Raw genomic sequence first — 17,144 nt, forward strand, 5'->3', positions numbered from 1 at the left:
AGCTTGCCAGACCCTGCAAGAGCCTCCTGTATGTGATTAAAGTTCAATTTAGAGATTGAGATACAATTATTTAAGGTAAATTACAGCTGTTTGAAAGTGAAACCAGTTTTTTTTTTCATGCAGGCTCTGTCAATCATAGCCAGGGGAGGTGTGGCTAGGGCTGCATAAACAGAAACAAAGTGATTTAACTCCTAAATGACAGTGAATTGAGCAGTGAAATTGCAGGGGAATGATCTATACACTAAAACTGCTTTATTTAGCTAAAGTAATTTAGGTGACGATAGTGTTCCTTTAACAAAATATTAAAGTGTACCTATCATGCAAAATGACATAACATCACAGTGAGTGCAACTCCATCTATAACTTGTACTAGCCAAATGGCTTTTTAAATGTATAGACAGCTAAACAGACTGAGTTGGACAGGGGTAGAGAGACAAGCAGCCAAACAGAGAAAAGCAGACAGAAGACAAACAACACAAAGATAGTGTAAGAATAGCTAGTGTTGTGAATGTAATTTGTTGCGAATTGCTTCTTCACCAGGACATTTATGGGCCTGCCCTGTTTGAATATCAGTGGATAGGGTCATAGAAAAAGGAAAAAGTTATTGACATTTGTTCTCTTTTCTCTTTAAATGAGCGGACGAGTGAGAAGTGAGCTTATATGAAGTTACGCTGGAAAGGTGTAGCTGTATACCACTACGCAGCTATTATTGAGCTGCAATTACTCTAAGGATCCACAATGAGATGGCCATCGGAAACATATTTAACCGTTTTATAATGGTTTTAAAAGGCAGCTGTATAAATTAGTGTTTTTATGATTAAAACGTGCTCTATGACACAGGGATAGGTAGTGGCAGAACAGAGGCTTCCCAGATGACTCGGTTTGGGCCTAGATACTATAGAGGCTAAGGAAGACACTTATTTTTTTATTATCTATTTAAACCAAAGCACATGTTTGCTTTGTGGGAGCTGTTGGCCAAAGTCTTAAACTGGACTTTAAGAGTGGCATTTCCGACACAGTTAGGCACTCCACAATTGTAGTAAATTGCAGTCTGAATTGCAAAACTGAGGCAAAAGTAGTCAAGCTGTTACTAAAATGGAGTTGGACAATTTCAACAAAGCAGCTATTGTCTTAATTTTTCTATTTACATTTCAATTCACTATGATTCATAGCGTATTGCACACACCGTATATTGTGTATAGGAGGAAGGGTGAATAACTTGTTAGGACTACGGTAGGAAAACAATGTTAAACACATCATGTGCAGATGGTTTTATATAGCACTGATCTATAATGCAAATATGTGAATGCAACTAGTGCTGTGTATTTGCCCATAATAGATCATTTACATGGGCACGTGGGTATAGTTTTAGATATATCTACAACACCCAGCACACCGTAGTGGTCATTGGTGCCAAAAGTGCCCTTGTGACTCCCATTGTAAGAATCTAAACCATTCAAAATGGTTTGACTGCTTACCTGGGGTCTGCTCCCGTCTCCACTACGTGGGCTAGATGCTCTCTGTCTGAAGCAAGCCCTGCACTGCATGGCTTTAGCTCATTGGCTGACATTGATCAGCTGATGCTTGTAGCCAATAAGCCAACCCTATACTGAAGGGCTGCTAAGCTAGTACTGCTGGCTCTCTGACTGAGGTAGTGGAGTCAGGAAGTGGCACCTGGCTGTTCTAAAATTGGTAGACAACTTACAATGGGAGGCACCAGGGAACTTTGTATAATCATGTAGTGGTTATGGTGCTTTAAGTATTCCTTTAACCCCTTAAAGGGACACTCCAGGCACCCAGACCACTTCTGCTCATTGGAGTGGTCTGGGTGTCAACTCCCACTACCCTTAACCCTGCAAGTGTAATTATTGCAGTTTTTTATAAACTGCAATAATTACCTTGCAGGGTTAAGTCCTCCCCTAGTGGCTGTCTACTAGACAGCCACTAGAGGGAACTTCCTGGTCCCTAGCACAGATTATCGGTGCTAGAGCGTCGCTGGACGTCCTCACGCTGTGTGAGGACCTCCAGCGTTGCTCTATTCCCCATAGGGAAGCATTGAAATTAATTTTCAATGCTTTCCTATGGGGTGCGCCAATGCGCATGCGCGGCATTGCCGCGCATGCGCATTGGGACTCCTCGGCCGGTGGGTGGGATCAGTCTCGCCCACCGGCCGACGGAGGAAGAAGGTGGAGCGGCGAGGGAGGAGCAGGCATCAACGTGGGACATGTCGCTGCCTGAGGTAAGTGACTGAAGGGGTTTTCACCCCTTCAGTAACCGGGGATTGGGGGTGGGAGGGAGAGGGACCCTCCAGTGCCAGGAAAACTGATTGTTTTCCTGGTACTGGAGTTTCTCTTTAAGGACACATGACGGAAATATTCCGTCATGATTTCCTTTTTTTCCAGAAGTTGTGTCCTTAAGGGGTTAATATATTCATGTAATTAGGCACATCTACATTTTGGGCTCCGAGCCCATAAGGACCCTCAAATAGGCCCTGCATATGGCATGAACATTTACTACTAAGACCAATATAGTTTAAGAAATATACCTGCTGCTATAACTATTAATTTACTGCATTGTCTTTCACTATTTAACATCTTATAACAAGACACCATCTCTGTTCAGATGCAAGTCACGGAGCTTTACTGTAATTACAAAAACACACCACCGTTAATTACAATTCCCTTAATGGAAGTCATTGGAATTTTTGTCTTCATCTGTTTTGCTATTAGTACCATCTGCCAACCCCCCAGAAGACACCAGGTAATGAGCATTCACTGCAGAGAGTAGGTGAGGATGTCAAGCATATTAGGCATACCGTGTCTCGAGGTCTTGAAATTGACTGGATGAAAACCACCTGTAAGTGCAGCTGATGAATCTGTGATGTCCGTGTCAAAGTCCCGGCAGTTACGTCGATAGACTACTATACCGACAGCCATGAGTACAATGATGACAATAAAAATGGCAACCACTAGACCAGCATAGAGAGCCACATCTCCGGTAGATTCCAACACTGATAAAGACAAAGAAACAAAGCACTCAGCTATGATCGAACACAGAGCTTGCAATTAGTTTTAACATAGACTTCAGGGGTCGAGCTAAAAGGAAATTGGTGTTAAAAATATAGTCTAGTAACAATGAGTTTGTCCACCATAAACCACTGCGAGCAAAATGAGCCCTCTGGAAACTATGCTCTGAATTAAATGCAATGTTGCATGGGTGTGTTTTAGTTTAGAATTATGCTAAATTAAAATATACCCAGCCCTGATCTCTATAGTAGTCCAGACTATTTCTATATCTACCCTACATTAACATTCTATTTTTATTTTTTTTTACCATTGCCTAATATGTAGTGTATGAAAATTGCTAGATTTGACATTCATACAACAAACAGTAGCATACTGCTTTCTGTTTAATTATTTAAACTCAAATTTCACAAGATTTACATTTATGCACAATTACTTGTACAAAGTATATGATGAAAATATATTTAAAAAAATGTTTAATTGTATCAAAGGAATAATTTTGAGAATAGATCGCTGATAAAATATACTAAACAAATTTAATGTAATAGTAATTATATGTGGCATGTATGTTCTTAGCTATTTAATGCCAAATAGTAATTGTATGCTGTTCAGTTGTTACATTTTGGCTTTTTTTTACCAGCGGTGTGCACAATTAAGGGGTTAAACGCTGTGCTAGCGACCCAAGCTATACTGTACCCGCTATACTTTATATCTGAACATTATTCAGTACCATACACAGCGTTCATTGGCACTTGCGTTCCTTGGGGTCAGAAATCTCCTGGCAGCAGGAAATTGCAGCCTGTTAAACATATTGTTAGTCCCCCTTTCAAAAGGAGCTTCAAGGACAATCATTCCTAAATCTGAAACAGTTTTATCAGTACAAACCCGTTCACATTCATTTTCTTTCTCCAGACACCAGCATCACGTTATTCAGATAATACTACGTACTTAAACTCAACAGCCATTCTGGTGGGACCAAATACTACAATTTAATGGTTCAATCATTCTTAGGATCAAACATGGCAGCAAAAGTTCTAAAAGTTAAATGTAGGTGAATAAGAATGTTTTATTCATTCTAGTGTCAGATAGTGTTTCCTCTGTGTGCAATTTGTTTTAATGTCTCTTAGCAATACAGCTCCAAGGAACGTGTGATGGTTTAATCACTGATGATCACTGTTAATATTGTTATAGTGGATCATCTTACATGAGACATGCATTTTGTTAAAGATTTATCATGGTTTTATTTTAGAATTAAAGGAACACTCCAAGCACCATAACTACTACAGCTTGATGTAGGGGTTATGGTGCCAGGAGTGGCCTGCATCCCACTCAGACATCTGTCCAATCGTTTTAGAATGGTTTTACAACCATCTGGGTCCTGACAGGAGCCTGAAGTCACAGCTCATGCTGTATTCTCTTTGAATGAGAATTTGATTAGCTACACTAAGCTAAGCAGGGCTTTAAAACACCCACTCTCATTGGCTGAGAGTGTCAACAGAGATATCTTCGCCAATGAGCATGGTGCTGTATCAGATCAGATTAGCTCAATGAAGACATCCAGCAGGAGGAGTTGTCACACAATTCTAAATTACTCTGCGAGGGAATCAGTGTGGTTTGAATGCACTCGCAGCTCTTGCCGCGCATGTGCATTTGGAGCGGACGTCGGCAGAGGGAGGAGAGTTCCCCAGCGCCGAGAGATCTTGGCGCTGGAGAAAGGTAAGTGGCTGAATGGGGTTTTAGCCACAAAATTGATATTAATAATGTGTAACTTTCAAATTAGCGATTTGATGAACAACATTTGCCTGGGGATCCTCAGTTTGTGCCAAATTGTTCAAAAACAGGTTGATACAGAGACGTGATTTTGCTTCTGGTCCCCTAGCACCATCAGGGCACCTGTCTTGTAATGCAGGTGCCTTGGCAAATGCACCTCTCCCACAGAAAATGCCATGCAGTGGGAGCATAGGAAGCTTTGAGTGGTGCACTCTTTATAACAGCTCCTGCATCTCTGTTATCAATCATAGCAGACTGACTGTTATACAGAAGACATAGGAGGGTGATTTTGCATAGGAAATTCCGCATGAGCTAAACACCCCTTTTTCTCCAACCCTAAATTTAACCCCTCCCAAAACTTAAAGGATCACATAACCCTTAATCCCAAATTTAAGAACGCAAACCCTGAGCATGAAAATACCCTTTCCTTAATTCTAGTTTTAACTCCTCTTAAAAACAAAACTCAATGATCCAAAATAGCCCTTATACTAGAACTCTAACCCCTTTAAAGCTTTTAATCTTCTTAACACTAAACCTCCTATATAATAAAACTCTGACATTAACCCCTCTTAATCTTAACCCCCTTTACCATAACTACTTCTAACATTATATTTAACCCAGTGTTTGCACATTAAATACAATAGCAGTTGTGAAATATGAATATATATTTTTTTGGATTGGGGGCCATGTGGCGCCTTAGAACTTTGTTCCTACAGGCACCTGATATGTAAATCCAGACCATGGCTCCATAATCACTAAAACAGACTGCCGTGGTTAGATTGATTTAATTGATTCTGACTATACCTGAAAGAGATGCTCGCAAAAATCTAAAAAGTTAAAATTTTCCCTAAAGCTACACAATATTCATTTTTTAAAAAAAGGAAACAAATTTTAATATTGAATTATATTCGCTATCATTTCAAAGATATAAAAGCTAAAAAAAAAAAAAGACATGAGAATGCCCAATAAATATAGTTATAGTAATAATGCATTTTTATTATTTGTACTTTTCACCTTGGAGTAGATATCGAAGAAGCTTGTCTATTAAATAAGATGATACCTTAATGTTCATGGTCACCCAGTGAAGAAACATGCAATACATAAAATAATAGGACAAAAGATGAAGAAAATAAAAAGGAAAATTATGAAATGAAACTTACAATGGCTTTTTGGTTCACCTAAAACTCTCTTGTCTGTTAGAAACAAAATAAAAATAATAATGAAATTAGTTACCAGGATGACCAAATAAGAAGGAAACACAAATGTATAATACCGTAATTAAAACAAAATGAAATATATGTTTAGGTGATGATATCTATAATGTAGCAATGTAGCAAGCAGAATGAATGGGTGTTAATATTACAGACAAAATGGTTTGTCTATTTTTATTGAACACAAAAAGTTGAATGAAATTTAGAATTCTTAACATTGACCAATACCATGATAACTGTTCATATACAAGTAGATCACTATATATAATAATCCTACAAATGGTATGATAAATGGTAGGATGGTCGGATTAAGTATACTTCACGATGTTTATTACCATAGGTATCTAAATCAAATAATTTTAATAGATTTTAATATAGTCCGTTTTTAAATCCACTAACATTTTAAAAATAGAACAATATTAATAAATTAAACACAAAGCTGGCTTTGAAAAGTGAGATACATATATTCCTATATTGTACTCCAAAATTATTAACATGATCAAAATTCTATTAATGGTGTCTGAAACGTTACACCTTAGCTTCCATCACAGGTCGACTCTGTTAAGTCACACAGACACACACTTACTTTGCAGACACATGCCATCTGTGCAGTTTTTGGAGTCTAGTAACATGCCACTACAGTCTTTCCCTCCATTCTTTGGGCTGGGTGCATTGCACTCTCGGCTCCTCCAGTGGGTGCACTCGGTACTGCATGCCGACCATTTGCTCCATTCAGTCCAGCCTCCATCTACTACAACATTGTAAGTTAAGATTAAATTGGATTAATATTATATGGAAGTGCCTGGTATGTCTCAAATATCAGTTCTACATTTCCATTATTCATTCTTCAAATTAACGTTTTCAAATATGGCCATTAAGGAACAAATTTACTTTATATTTTACAAACTACTGGAGAGGACTATAAAAAAAAAACTTTGAAAGATAAAAGCTTTTATATATTATAATTTAACAATTGTATACGTGTGAATATGTGTTACAACTTCTCCACTGTATCAAAAATATCATAATAGATGTATCCAACGTTATGGGCTCAAGGAAACCGTGCTATAACAAGCCAAAACTACTTCTTTTGGAATCAAAAACAAACAAAAAAGAAAGCAATTTTTGCACTTTTTTGTTTTTATATATATCTATTTTATTTTCAAAGATATGATAAATGTACATCTGAAGTACCTGGACACATAGTAGTGCAAGCCAGTTTTTGAAACGGTTGCCCATCACAAAACGAGCCACCGTTGAGGGGTGTCGGATTTGTACAAGTCCTTGTCCTCTTCTGCCAACCTCGGCCACATCTGTTGTTGCATGGTGACCATTCCGTCCAAGAGGACCAACCTCCATTCACTGACCAGGAGGAAAATAATCATCACACAGAATTCATCACGACACCCCAACAAAAAATGGGAAAAAAAAAAACATCTTTATGGCTGAAGATTGATGGATGCAATGTCAGCTAATGAGCTACAAAGCTATCAATGCTGATTACACACCAAGGAAAGATAACAGTTATCTTAACTAATGATTCCATCTGGTAAGAGGAAGTCCAGCCTGGAAAGATTTGAGCCACCCACCGTCTGCTGGACAGAGCTGCCAGACAAAGTCTATTTAACAGGTGCTATGGTTATTTAATTATAAACAGAGGTAATTAATTAACCAGACTTAGAGGAGTTACACAGTCTTCATACTGTAAGCCGACAACATTTTGTTAATTGTTTTGCAGCTTCGTTTTGCAAAATGGACAAGTACGATACCTGTATATACTCTAGAACTAGAGATAAATGTTCTTAAAAATCACTATTTAGAATTATATGCTTGTTTGTGTCTTTCTTTACTACTTTTTGTAAGTCTGTGTGATAATGATCCTGAGGATATTGAGAATAATATAGTTTTTAACGGTTATTTTGCTGTATCATAATTATTAACCAAAATTAAAATATTCCATAAGTACGAAAGGATCAAAGTCTGTTTCGAAAAAAAATTCACGTGTTGTATCTATGGACTATCCCTAGTAGATGTAGTAAACGTTGTAGTCATTCCAAATTATATTCAATCAATGCCTAGTTTGAATATTACTTTTAACGTTCTCCTTTAAAGGAACACTAGGTCACCAAAACAACTTTGGCTTAATGAAGCAGTTTTGGTGCATGGATCATGCCTCTTAATTTTCACTGCTCAATTCACTGCAATTTAGGAGTTAAATCACTTTGTTTCTGTTTATGCAGCCCTAGCCACACATCCCCTGGCTCTGACTGGCTGCCTTCAAGTAAAAAAAAAAAAAATTCAATCAGATGTAACTTACTTTCAAAGATTTGATCTCCTGCTCTGTAAATTGAACTTTAATTACATAAATGAGGCTCCTGCAAGGTCTAGCAAGCTATTAACAGTGCCGGCGATAAGAAAATCTAAATTAAACAGAATTAGCAATAAAAGAAGCATAAATATCAGATGACTCTTTACAGGAAGTGCTTAGGAAGGCTGTGCAAGTCACATGAAGGGAGGTGTGACTAGGGCAGCATAAACAAAGTGATTTAACTCCTAAATGGCAGAGAATTGAGCAGCGAGACTGCAGAGGCATGATCTATACACCAAAATTTCTTTATTAAGCTTAAGTTGTTTTGGTGACTATAGAGTCCCTTTAAGAATACACATGCAACAATTTTAGGTAATTGAGGCATACAATGAAAGTAAATACAAAATGTGCACCAGATACATTTTATAGACAAAGATTAACTTTATTATTACTGGCATTTATATAGCGCCAACATATTCTATAGTGCTTTACAATATCATAACAGGGGGAGACAAAACAAAAACTTAACAGGAACAATAGGTTGAAGGAGACCCTGCTCACACAAGCTTACAGTCAAACTTTGAAATGATTCAAGTTAATCACAGTTATGTTCTATGAATCCTCTTAAAATATCTTACAGTGAATGGTGAATGAAAAAAGTCACAGAAAAAGTTAAAACTTTGGCTATGGAAAAAAAAATAAAAAACAGACAAAAGTCACATTTTATTTAAATACCATAAACAAAGTGGATGTTACAGTTGCTTTTAGACATAGGTCTCCCATGGGAAAGCATTGGATTGGCTAAAAATCGGCAATTTTGATGATATCACCAAGGGGGTGGGCCCAGCGCCGGCAGACCCGTGGAGAGCTGCAAATAAGGTATGTTTTAACCCATTCTGAGGGGGCTGGAGGACAAGCCATTTAAATGGTGGGTTTTCACTATAGGGTCAGGAATACATGTTTGTGTTCCGGACCCTATAGTGATCCTTTAATATTATGTTGCATTGTCATGCCAGGTAACTTTTAAGCAAACTAAAGTAATAAAACTAAACATTTAGGTTACTCATTTGGAGACAAAATATGACATGTAAAGATTGAAAACACCTTCCATAATAATGTACCACTGTATATTCAGTGCTTTTAATGTTGTCACACACTGCTCTCTACTGCATTTTCCAGATACTCCCTTTGCTGAAATCAGTACAGGAGATTGGGGAAATATTAGGAATATCATTAGGGTTACTTTTTTAAATTGTGGTCTTTCCATAGTAGTCAGCTTGGATGGGAAGTACTGACCAAGATGACTGGATTCCCCCTATGTTCTTGAGCTTACAAGCCAATAAAAAGAGACCCTGATCGTTTTTTCTGGAAGGCTGCATTGCTGATAAAGGACGTGTCCCAATAGTGAACAGCAACTATTGCAGAGATATGAATGAACACTGGCCTGGGCAGGTTGCTACTTAAACATCTCTCAATATTTCAGTTCCATTGTTTTAGTATATGTTCCATAGTGCAAGACTCCAGAAACTGAAGAAGAGCCCAGCGCTACTGGGGACAATAAGGATGTGTGTGTGAGTCTCCAGCATTAATTTGACAATCAGCTCATGAAGATACAATAGTGGAAGTTCACACTGAAGAGCCTGAGAACCTTTACCTGTCAATGAGGCGTAAATTAAGGACACCCAACTTTAGACTAATGAAAGCTTCTTATAGCCTAACTGCACCTATACAGTGGCCCCTACTACGGACTAACACCAGTCACCTATTTAGATGTGAGCAGTGTGATTATAACAGCAAGTACTTCTCTGATCGAAAGCAGCACTTGATTCTGAAGCAAAAGTACACCGAATCTCACATCTTCAAAGTATGTAGAGAAAGTTTCTACAGTGATAATCTACTTGTGGACCATGGAAATGTTCATGAGGAGCACCAGTTGAGCTGTAAGCACTGTGACTTCAAGACCGATGCTTTTGAACGCCCCAGTCAATATGTAGCAGATACTCACTACAATGACTTTCTGTTCGTGAGGAAAAACAATGTGACCTGCAGTTTTGCCGAACCGGCGAACTGTACCTGCACTTTCAGGAGCACATCTGTGGTGATCAGTACCTGTGCCAGTTCTGTGAACATGAGGCCAATGACACAGAAGATCTTGAACGAAAATGAACACACCTGCCGACTAACAGAGTTGAGTGAAGCTTACAATAACGGAAGGGTGAGGACAATTCCGTAATTTAAACAAAATTAGCTTTGATAAGTCTAAAATCTTCTTTGTTTGCAAGTATGTGGATGTAGCAGCGGCTCCACACTAATGTGACTAGACATGTATCAATGGAGCATACGCGTTTTTATCCACATGTTTATGATGACTGTGGAAAAGACTTCTCTTGTAATTCAGAGTACAGACAACATTTAACATACCAGCATTCCCTCCACCGATCACTGAAGCACGCCCAACTAAATGCTAATTGGGCTGAACTCCCCTGTACTCTAGATATACTCAGTTCGTTCCTCACCAGACAGGATTTGAGTGTAAGACTATAGCACTTAATAGGAACCTAGACTATATTAGACAAGGCAGGAAACACATTCCTTGAAAATGTACTATCCAGCAATGAAACCATTTCAGACAACAATGTGGCACAATCATACACATCAAGCCATTATAAAGACATAACACTAATTAATGCCTGAAGGAAAGCTACTGAAAAAGTACATACACAGTGGGACGTAGCCAGCTTGAAATTCTATGCCACCAACAACATTATACCCATCTTTTTAAAAGATAAGCATAGAAGAGTGATGACCAAGTGACATGCAATAAATGGGACCAATTATTTGATAAAGCATTCTTACTACTCAAGATCTTTCTCATCAATGAGAAGAAAAAAAGATCTGGACATTCTATATTAGGACATTTCTAAGTTAAGACACCATTCGCCCCCTAATGGAGAGTGAACAATTTGCAGATTTGCTTGACAAAATTGTAAAAAGGATAAAAGATTTAGAAGAAGACATAAGGGAAAAGAAAAGGAAGAAAATCTTCAAAGATCGGGAGGATTATAGAGAACAGAAACAACATTCTTAGAAGAAAGATAGGAAACTATACCATTCCAGTTACCTTTTTACCCACAACAGACCAAAGGGGATTGTTTGATAGTGTTCAAAATGGTTGAGAAAGACTTCAGGTCATTCAAAATAACAAGGATAAAGAAAGACAACCTTTCCAAGCCAGAGAGACAAGTACCTGAAGAACTGATAAGACATACCAGCATAACAATCCAAGCTGCTGATAAAGGAGGAAGATTAGTAATTCTGAATACAGAAGACTACATGGAAGAAAATAATAGACTATTAATAGATACTAATACATGCCACGTAATGGAAGTCTATCCAACATATAACTTCAAGAGTGAACTCGAAAACCTGTTGGATTCCAGGAAGAAGAGAGGCATACTAAATGAGAGGGAGTTCAATCTGTACAGACAACATCAAAGGATACCAGTCTTCTATCATCTGCCCAAGATACATAAGAAATTACAGAATCCACCAGGCAAACCTATCATATCAGGGATTGGCTCACTAACCTTCAACCTATCAAGTATGTGGATAAATATTTGAAGGGTTTAGTCAGATGCCTGAGTTCTTGTTTAAAGGATAAACAAGAACACTATGTGGGATGTACTAGGGAAGAAAATATCAGAGCACATCAGAAATATTAGGATTGGTCTGCAGACACATCAAAAAGATCCCTGTGGACTTAAGTTTTTAGCTATAGAAAAGATAAATGTCCATTGGAGAGGGGGGCAATATAAATAAGTATCTAAACCAATTGTATTATGTGACTGTGATCTACAAAGGAATCTGATGGTCAACATAAGATTATTGTTTACAACTGGGGTGTGAAAAAAAAGAAAGAAAAAAAAAAAAGAATCTTGACCACGTTAAGGCATGGTTGATTTACCACAAAGACACCCGGGTTCTGCATGGTCTTAATGTGGATTTTGAACTCAAAGTATTCTTATGAGATCTCAAGTTTTTACTTTTAGTGATTCTATTTCATTTCCCAGTTTAATTTATTTTTATTTTTTTACTTTATCTTGTACTATACTTTTTTTTCTCTACCTTCACGTCAATACACTTTTCCTTATATATATTTATATTTTATTGTGTCTCTTTTTTATTGGATACTAACACTTTTTAGAATGTATTCATTCATTTCCTAATATCACTTCTTAATATCATTCTTCTCCATATCATGTCAATTTAATTTCTTATTTATTTCTTAATATCCTGTATTAATTTCATTTGAATACAATTTCCCATACTTATCTCCATTGCCATCATTTTCCTACACTTTTATCATTCACCAGTTCAAGATATACACCCATCTAACAACTTTTTTCCCTTATAATCCCCATTCTTTAGACTTTCAATGTCAAGACTTGTTTTGTTCAACCTCTTTTGTCTTACTATTTCTGAGTGATTATCCCCTAGCATTATCTTCGTTATTTGTATCCTATAATCCTTTTTTTTTTTTAATCTTTTATATATTTTTTTTAGCACATTTTTTTGTTATGTAACTGCCTATATCTCTTTTACCTAGTTTATTGATTTCCCTCTGGTCCCATCAACTGATTTAATACTGTATATTGGTAGAAAAATATATTAAAAATTTTATTGTTTAAATTCATTGTATACTAGTACTAGTTAGAATCACAATTATCAAACCAAGCATTTTTCACAAATGTGGACTTCGAGAGTTTCAAGCCACTCGATTTACGTCAATCCTATAGGTCCAATCACATTTTACAGAATTGAATAGGATGTCCCTATATAAACCTGTGTCTACGTCTCATTCCATTGAATTGCCTCTGATGAAGGAGAACTCTTCTCCACAAAATGTTTTAGGCGAATCATCACATTCTGTTTATTGAAACTACAAGTGGACGACCGCTTTCATTAAGACGAACCTTCTTATTTCTATATTTAGCGAACGAACACATTCGCTAAATCAACTGTTAGACAAAATAGGTGGAATGCACAAGGCTAGGTGGAATGCATGCGAATTTGGTTGCTGGCTTGAACTGTTGAACTGGGTAGACTGCAGCTTCTATCCTTCTTAGCCATCCCAAGGACAGCAGGGCTCGCTTACACACCGGGATTGATTCCCTATTTGGCTCTTAATCACTTAAGAAATATGAGTGTTTTTAATGATGTTACCTAATAAAGTGTTTGGTTACACAGCGAGCACTATGGATTGCCTTATATATTTTTAGGTACGCTGAGGCCACCAAGGGGGCACTTCTATTACAGCATATAATCATTTTTTACTATTTGACAAAATTATAGGTTTTATGTATTTACTTGTTGGATTCTATTTGCAATTTTAAGTACTATATTAATCTAGAAAGCAAGCCAATCTCAAGCAATCACTCTTCCTGTACTACTACAGCCTTATTGATTGCAGCAGCACTTAGACTTGTTTTGCCATATTTGTCATTGACTTAATATGGACCTATCCTTTAAGTTGTGATTCATATTGTTTTATTATTATATATTTTATTTTGGTTATTGTATTTCATTTCTACATATTAATTTTACTACTGTATTTTATTCCGATTCCTGTATTGCAAAGTCTGTTTAATCTAGAACTTTGTATCTTCTCTGTTAATAGTTTGCTAGACCTTGCAGAAACCTCCTGAGTGTGATTAAAGTTCATTTTACAGAGCAGGAAATAAAAAAAAACCTCTAAAGCAAGTTAAGGTCTGATTGAAAATTTTAAACGTTTTTTAATGCAGGCTGTGTGGCTAGGGTTGCATCTCAGAAACAAAAGTAATTTAACTCCTAAATGGCAGAGAATTGAGCAGTGAGGCTGCAGGGGCATGATCTATACACCAAAACTGCTTTGTTAGGCTAAAGTTGTGTTTAGCAATGCTTCTTTTTTTGACAATCTTTATTTTGATACAATATGCACAAATTAACAACAGTTTAATTTTATTTTCTCTCAATCCGTATATAAAGAAATTTAATAAAATGAAATATTAGAAAATAGGATTACCAAAAATACGAACAGTGCTTAGTGTGTGTTAGATACAGTTTAGCTTTACAGTAGCCTATCTTTACCATTTTCCTTTACTATCCTTCCACTATCTACCTTCTTTCCTCTCCCCTCTACCTTTTCTTAGTAATGCTTTATCTCAGAACCATAGGCTTATTACAGTGTTGTTTTTCCAATGTTTATAAAATAAATACGATTACATTGGGAAAGAAGAACATCGAGACCTCAAGACAAACTCAAAAATGAGTTAAAGTACACTTCTCTGTTGAATACTTTGGTAATATTATTATCATTAGTGTCTCAGTCATGTTCCATTAAAACTAAGAGAGTGAACCTCACATTTTACAGAAACAACAGAACACCTCCATAGCTACCCATTTGCACCTCAGGTTACAAATCCACGCGTATACCCTTTAATCCAGAAAAAACAAAGCTTGAGATCAAAATAAATATCCTAAAAACGTATCAAGACTGAAGTTCTGCATATAATATTTTTCCTGCACCGTATGCTATCTCCGCAGGTCGTGTCTATGGAATGCAGAGGTCTCTCGGCCTGCTTGAGAACTCCATACACTTTATTACAGGACTGTTTGGGGAGAATAAATCCAGTCAGCTAATTAATCTATACAACCTAATGAGAACACTGTGAAAAGTTGGAAAGTCCTGCCTTAGATATCTACATATCTCAACATTGCCTCCGGTGATGTGAAAACCTTGTAACATAATATCAATCTCGCAATCTAATTTTGGTGCACGTGAATTCACATAACCTTGCATTTTAGATGCTTATTTCTGGTGCACATGTTAACCTGCTGGCATCAGTGGAGAGCGTATTGCATTATTTTAACAGGGTAAAGACTTGTACAATGATATTCCATGTTTCCGATACAAGCAATTAAAAAGCCTCTTTTTATGCGTTTGCCCTTTTAGAATTAGTCTTATGCCTCCTGAGGTGACTTTAAAACATGCAGACAATAAAGGCCATTTGGCGTTTATCTGCTGTTCATATAATCATTTAATTCGTTTTCCAAGAATTGCTGCCCACCTTCTGTGATTGGGATTTTGGCCCTACTCACGTTCCGACAGGGTGTATGGATGTAAATGGCCCAGTTTTTAACAAATCATTATTATTCTTTTGTATTGTTGGCATTTATAAAGCACCAACAAATTCCACAGTGCTGTACACTTGGTAAAAAAAGACAATACAATATAGTATAAAGGGTAAAAAAAGGTCCTGCCTATGAGCATTTTAGCACTTCTAAAAGAATCAGTACTCACAAGTCTGCTAAAAAGCCTACTCTAGACCGAGACTCCATAGTTAACTACAGTCCCTTCCCAAATCTAGGGAAGATCTTGTGAGAGATGATAAAAGCCATTTGGAGAATACCGTTTTGATGGTATTTATGAGATAGCATAGTGCTTAGTCAACACAGTGACATGTACCCGATAGTCTACCACGACAAATGGCAGGGGTCAGTGTTCTAATCAAATCATTTTACTTGCCTACTATGTAGACCACAATGTTTTAATTGCCTTTATGATTACACTTCCTGGCACCTGTACAACTGACATGACAAGTACCACAGGGATTCGTCCTATCTACCATGTATGCGGACCACAACCTTCCAATGGTGTCCTTCCTTAATATAATAACAATGAATATCAACTAACTAGCTGATCTGTTAGGGTGGATGAGTGTCAACTGGCTTTGGTACAACACAGTGGTTAACTATTGCAGCAGTAAAGCACTTGATACCAAGAAGACGTAATTACAATGACATAATCCAGAATACACTTAGTATAATGCTTGACCATTAAGTCTCTCAAACATCAGTTATTGACCATTGATAAACCCTTAACTTTGCCAGGATCATCTTCGAATTTTAATATATGTCTCCATGACCTAATACTTGGACTACTGCAATGTATTAGCAAGGAGGATTCCAAATAAAGAATTACATCATCTGTAGATGCAAAACTTAGTTCCAAATTAATAAGACATGTCCTCCTTGCATTACACCTATCCCCCCATTCTTGGTCCTGGCAGTTTGTTAGATAGAAAATATAATACAAATTGCAAAGTAAGTCCCACTAGGAGAAAAGTGCTCTATAAATTGTCATTATTATAATACAAAATAAACAAAATGGGATATTTACCGTATACAATTATAGTCGCGGTGGTGCTTCTGCGCTTGGCAACAATATTCTTTGCAACACAAGTGTAGTTGGCTGTGTCTGAAAGACGAGCCTGTTTAATTATGAGGTTGTGGTCAATTGTTAATAGGAAATTGGTATCTTCTGTGGGGTCAATTACATCCTCATTCCTTAGCCATTCGACCTGATGGGATAGGAGACAGACATCCAGAGATGAAGGTATATGATAAAAAGACAAACAGCAGCCCTAATAAAGCACACAGTGGAATAGAAATGATCAGGGTATCAATTGACAGTGATGCAGGCAGCATAATTCTGCACAAGGGGGGAGGGGGGGGGGGGGGAGGTTCTACATTATCGACCATCTTTTACAAAAATAACAGCCATAAAAAATAAGTGACTGGTGCAAAATAAAAAAAATATAATTAGAGCAATTAATTATATAAACAAACAGTATTAACATAATTATATTTCTGGACACTGCACCTAAACACAAGATTATCCAGTTGACTTGTAATCCTAGCTGTAATGTTGGACAGAACCAGTCTTCAAATAAACCATGATGTTATACAGATGTCTCCTGGGTGACCATATCCTCCTTTTGCCTGAACTCAACT

At 37.1% G+C, this 17,144-nt stretch overlaps 1 protein-coding gene and 1 pseudogene across 2 annotated transcripts in view; one reads left to right on the forward strand and one right to left on the reverse strand.

The window, feature by feature from the left end:
• Positions 1 to 17,144, reverse strand: part of UNC5B (unc-5 netrin receptor B) — a 183,389-nt gene that overhangs the window by 16,364 nt on the left and 149,881 nt on the right. Inside the window, exons 5-9 of one of the 2 annotated variants that reach the window (XM_063435342.1) lie at positions 16,531 to 16,711; positions 7,199 to 7,366; positions 6,591 to 6,755; positions 5,954 to 5,986; positions 2,816 to 3,010 (exon numbers count right to left, since the gene is read on the reverse strand). In XM_063435342.1, coding sequence (XP_063291412.1) covers positions 2,816 to 3,010; positions 5,954 to 5,986; positions 6,591 to 6,755; positions 7,199 to 7,366; positions 16,531 to 16,711 — 742 coding nt within the window. The remainder of the gene's footprint in view (positions 1 to 2,815; positions 3,011 to 5,953; positions 5,987 to 6,590; positions 6,756 to 7,198; positions 7,367 to 16,530; positions 16,712 to 17,144) is intronic. The other variant, XM_063435343.1, reaches the window with a different exon arrangement.
• Positions 9,745 to 10,856, forward strand: LOC134575511 (zinc finger protein 639-like; annotated as a pseudogene).

This window comes from Pelobates fuscus, chromosome 10, assembly GCF_036172605.1.
Source record: "Pelobates fuscus isolate aPelFus1 chromosome 10, aPelFus1.pri, whole genome shotgun sequence".
In the NCBI taxonomy this organism is placed as follows: domain Eukaryota; kingdom Metazoa; phylum Chordata; class Amphibia; order Anura; family Pelobatidae; genus Pelobates; species Pelobates fuscus.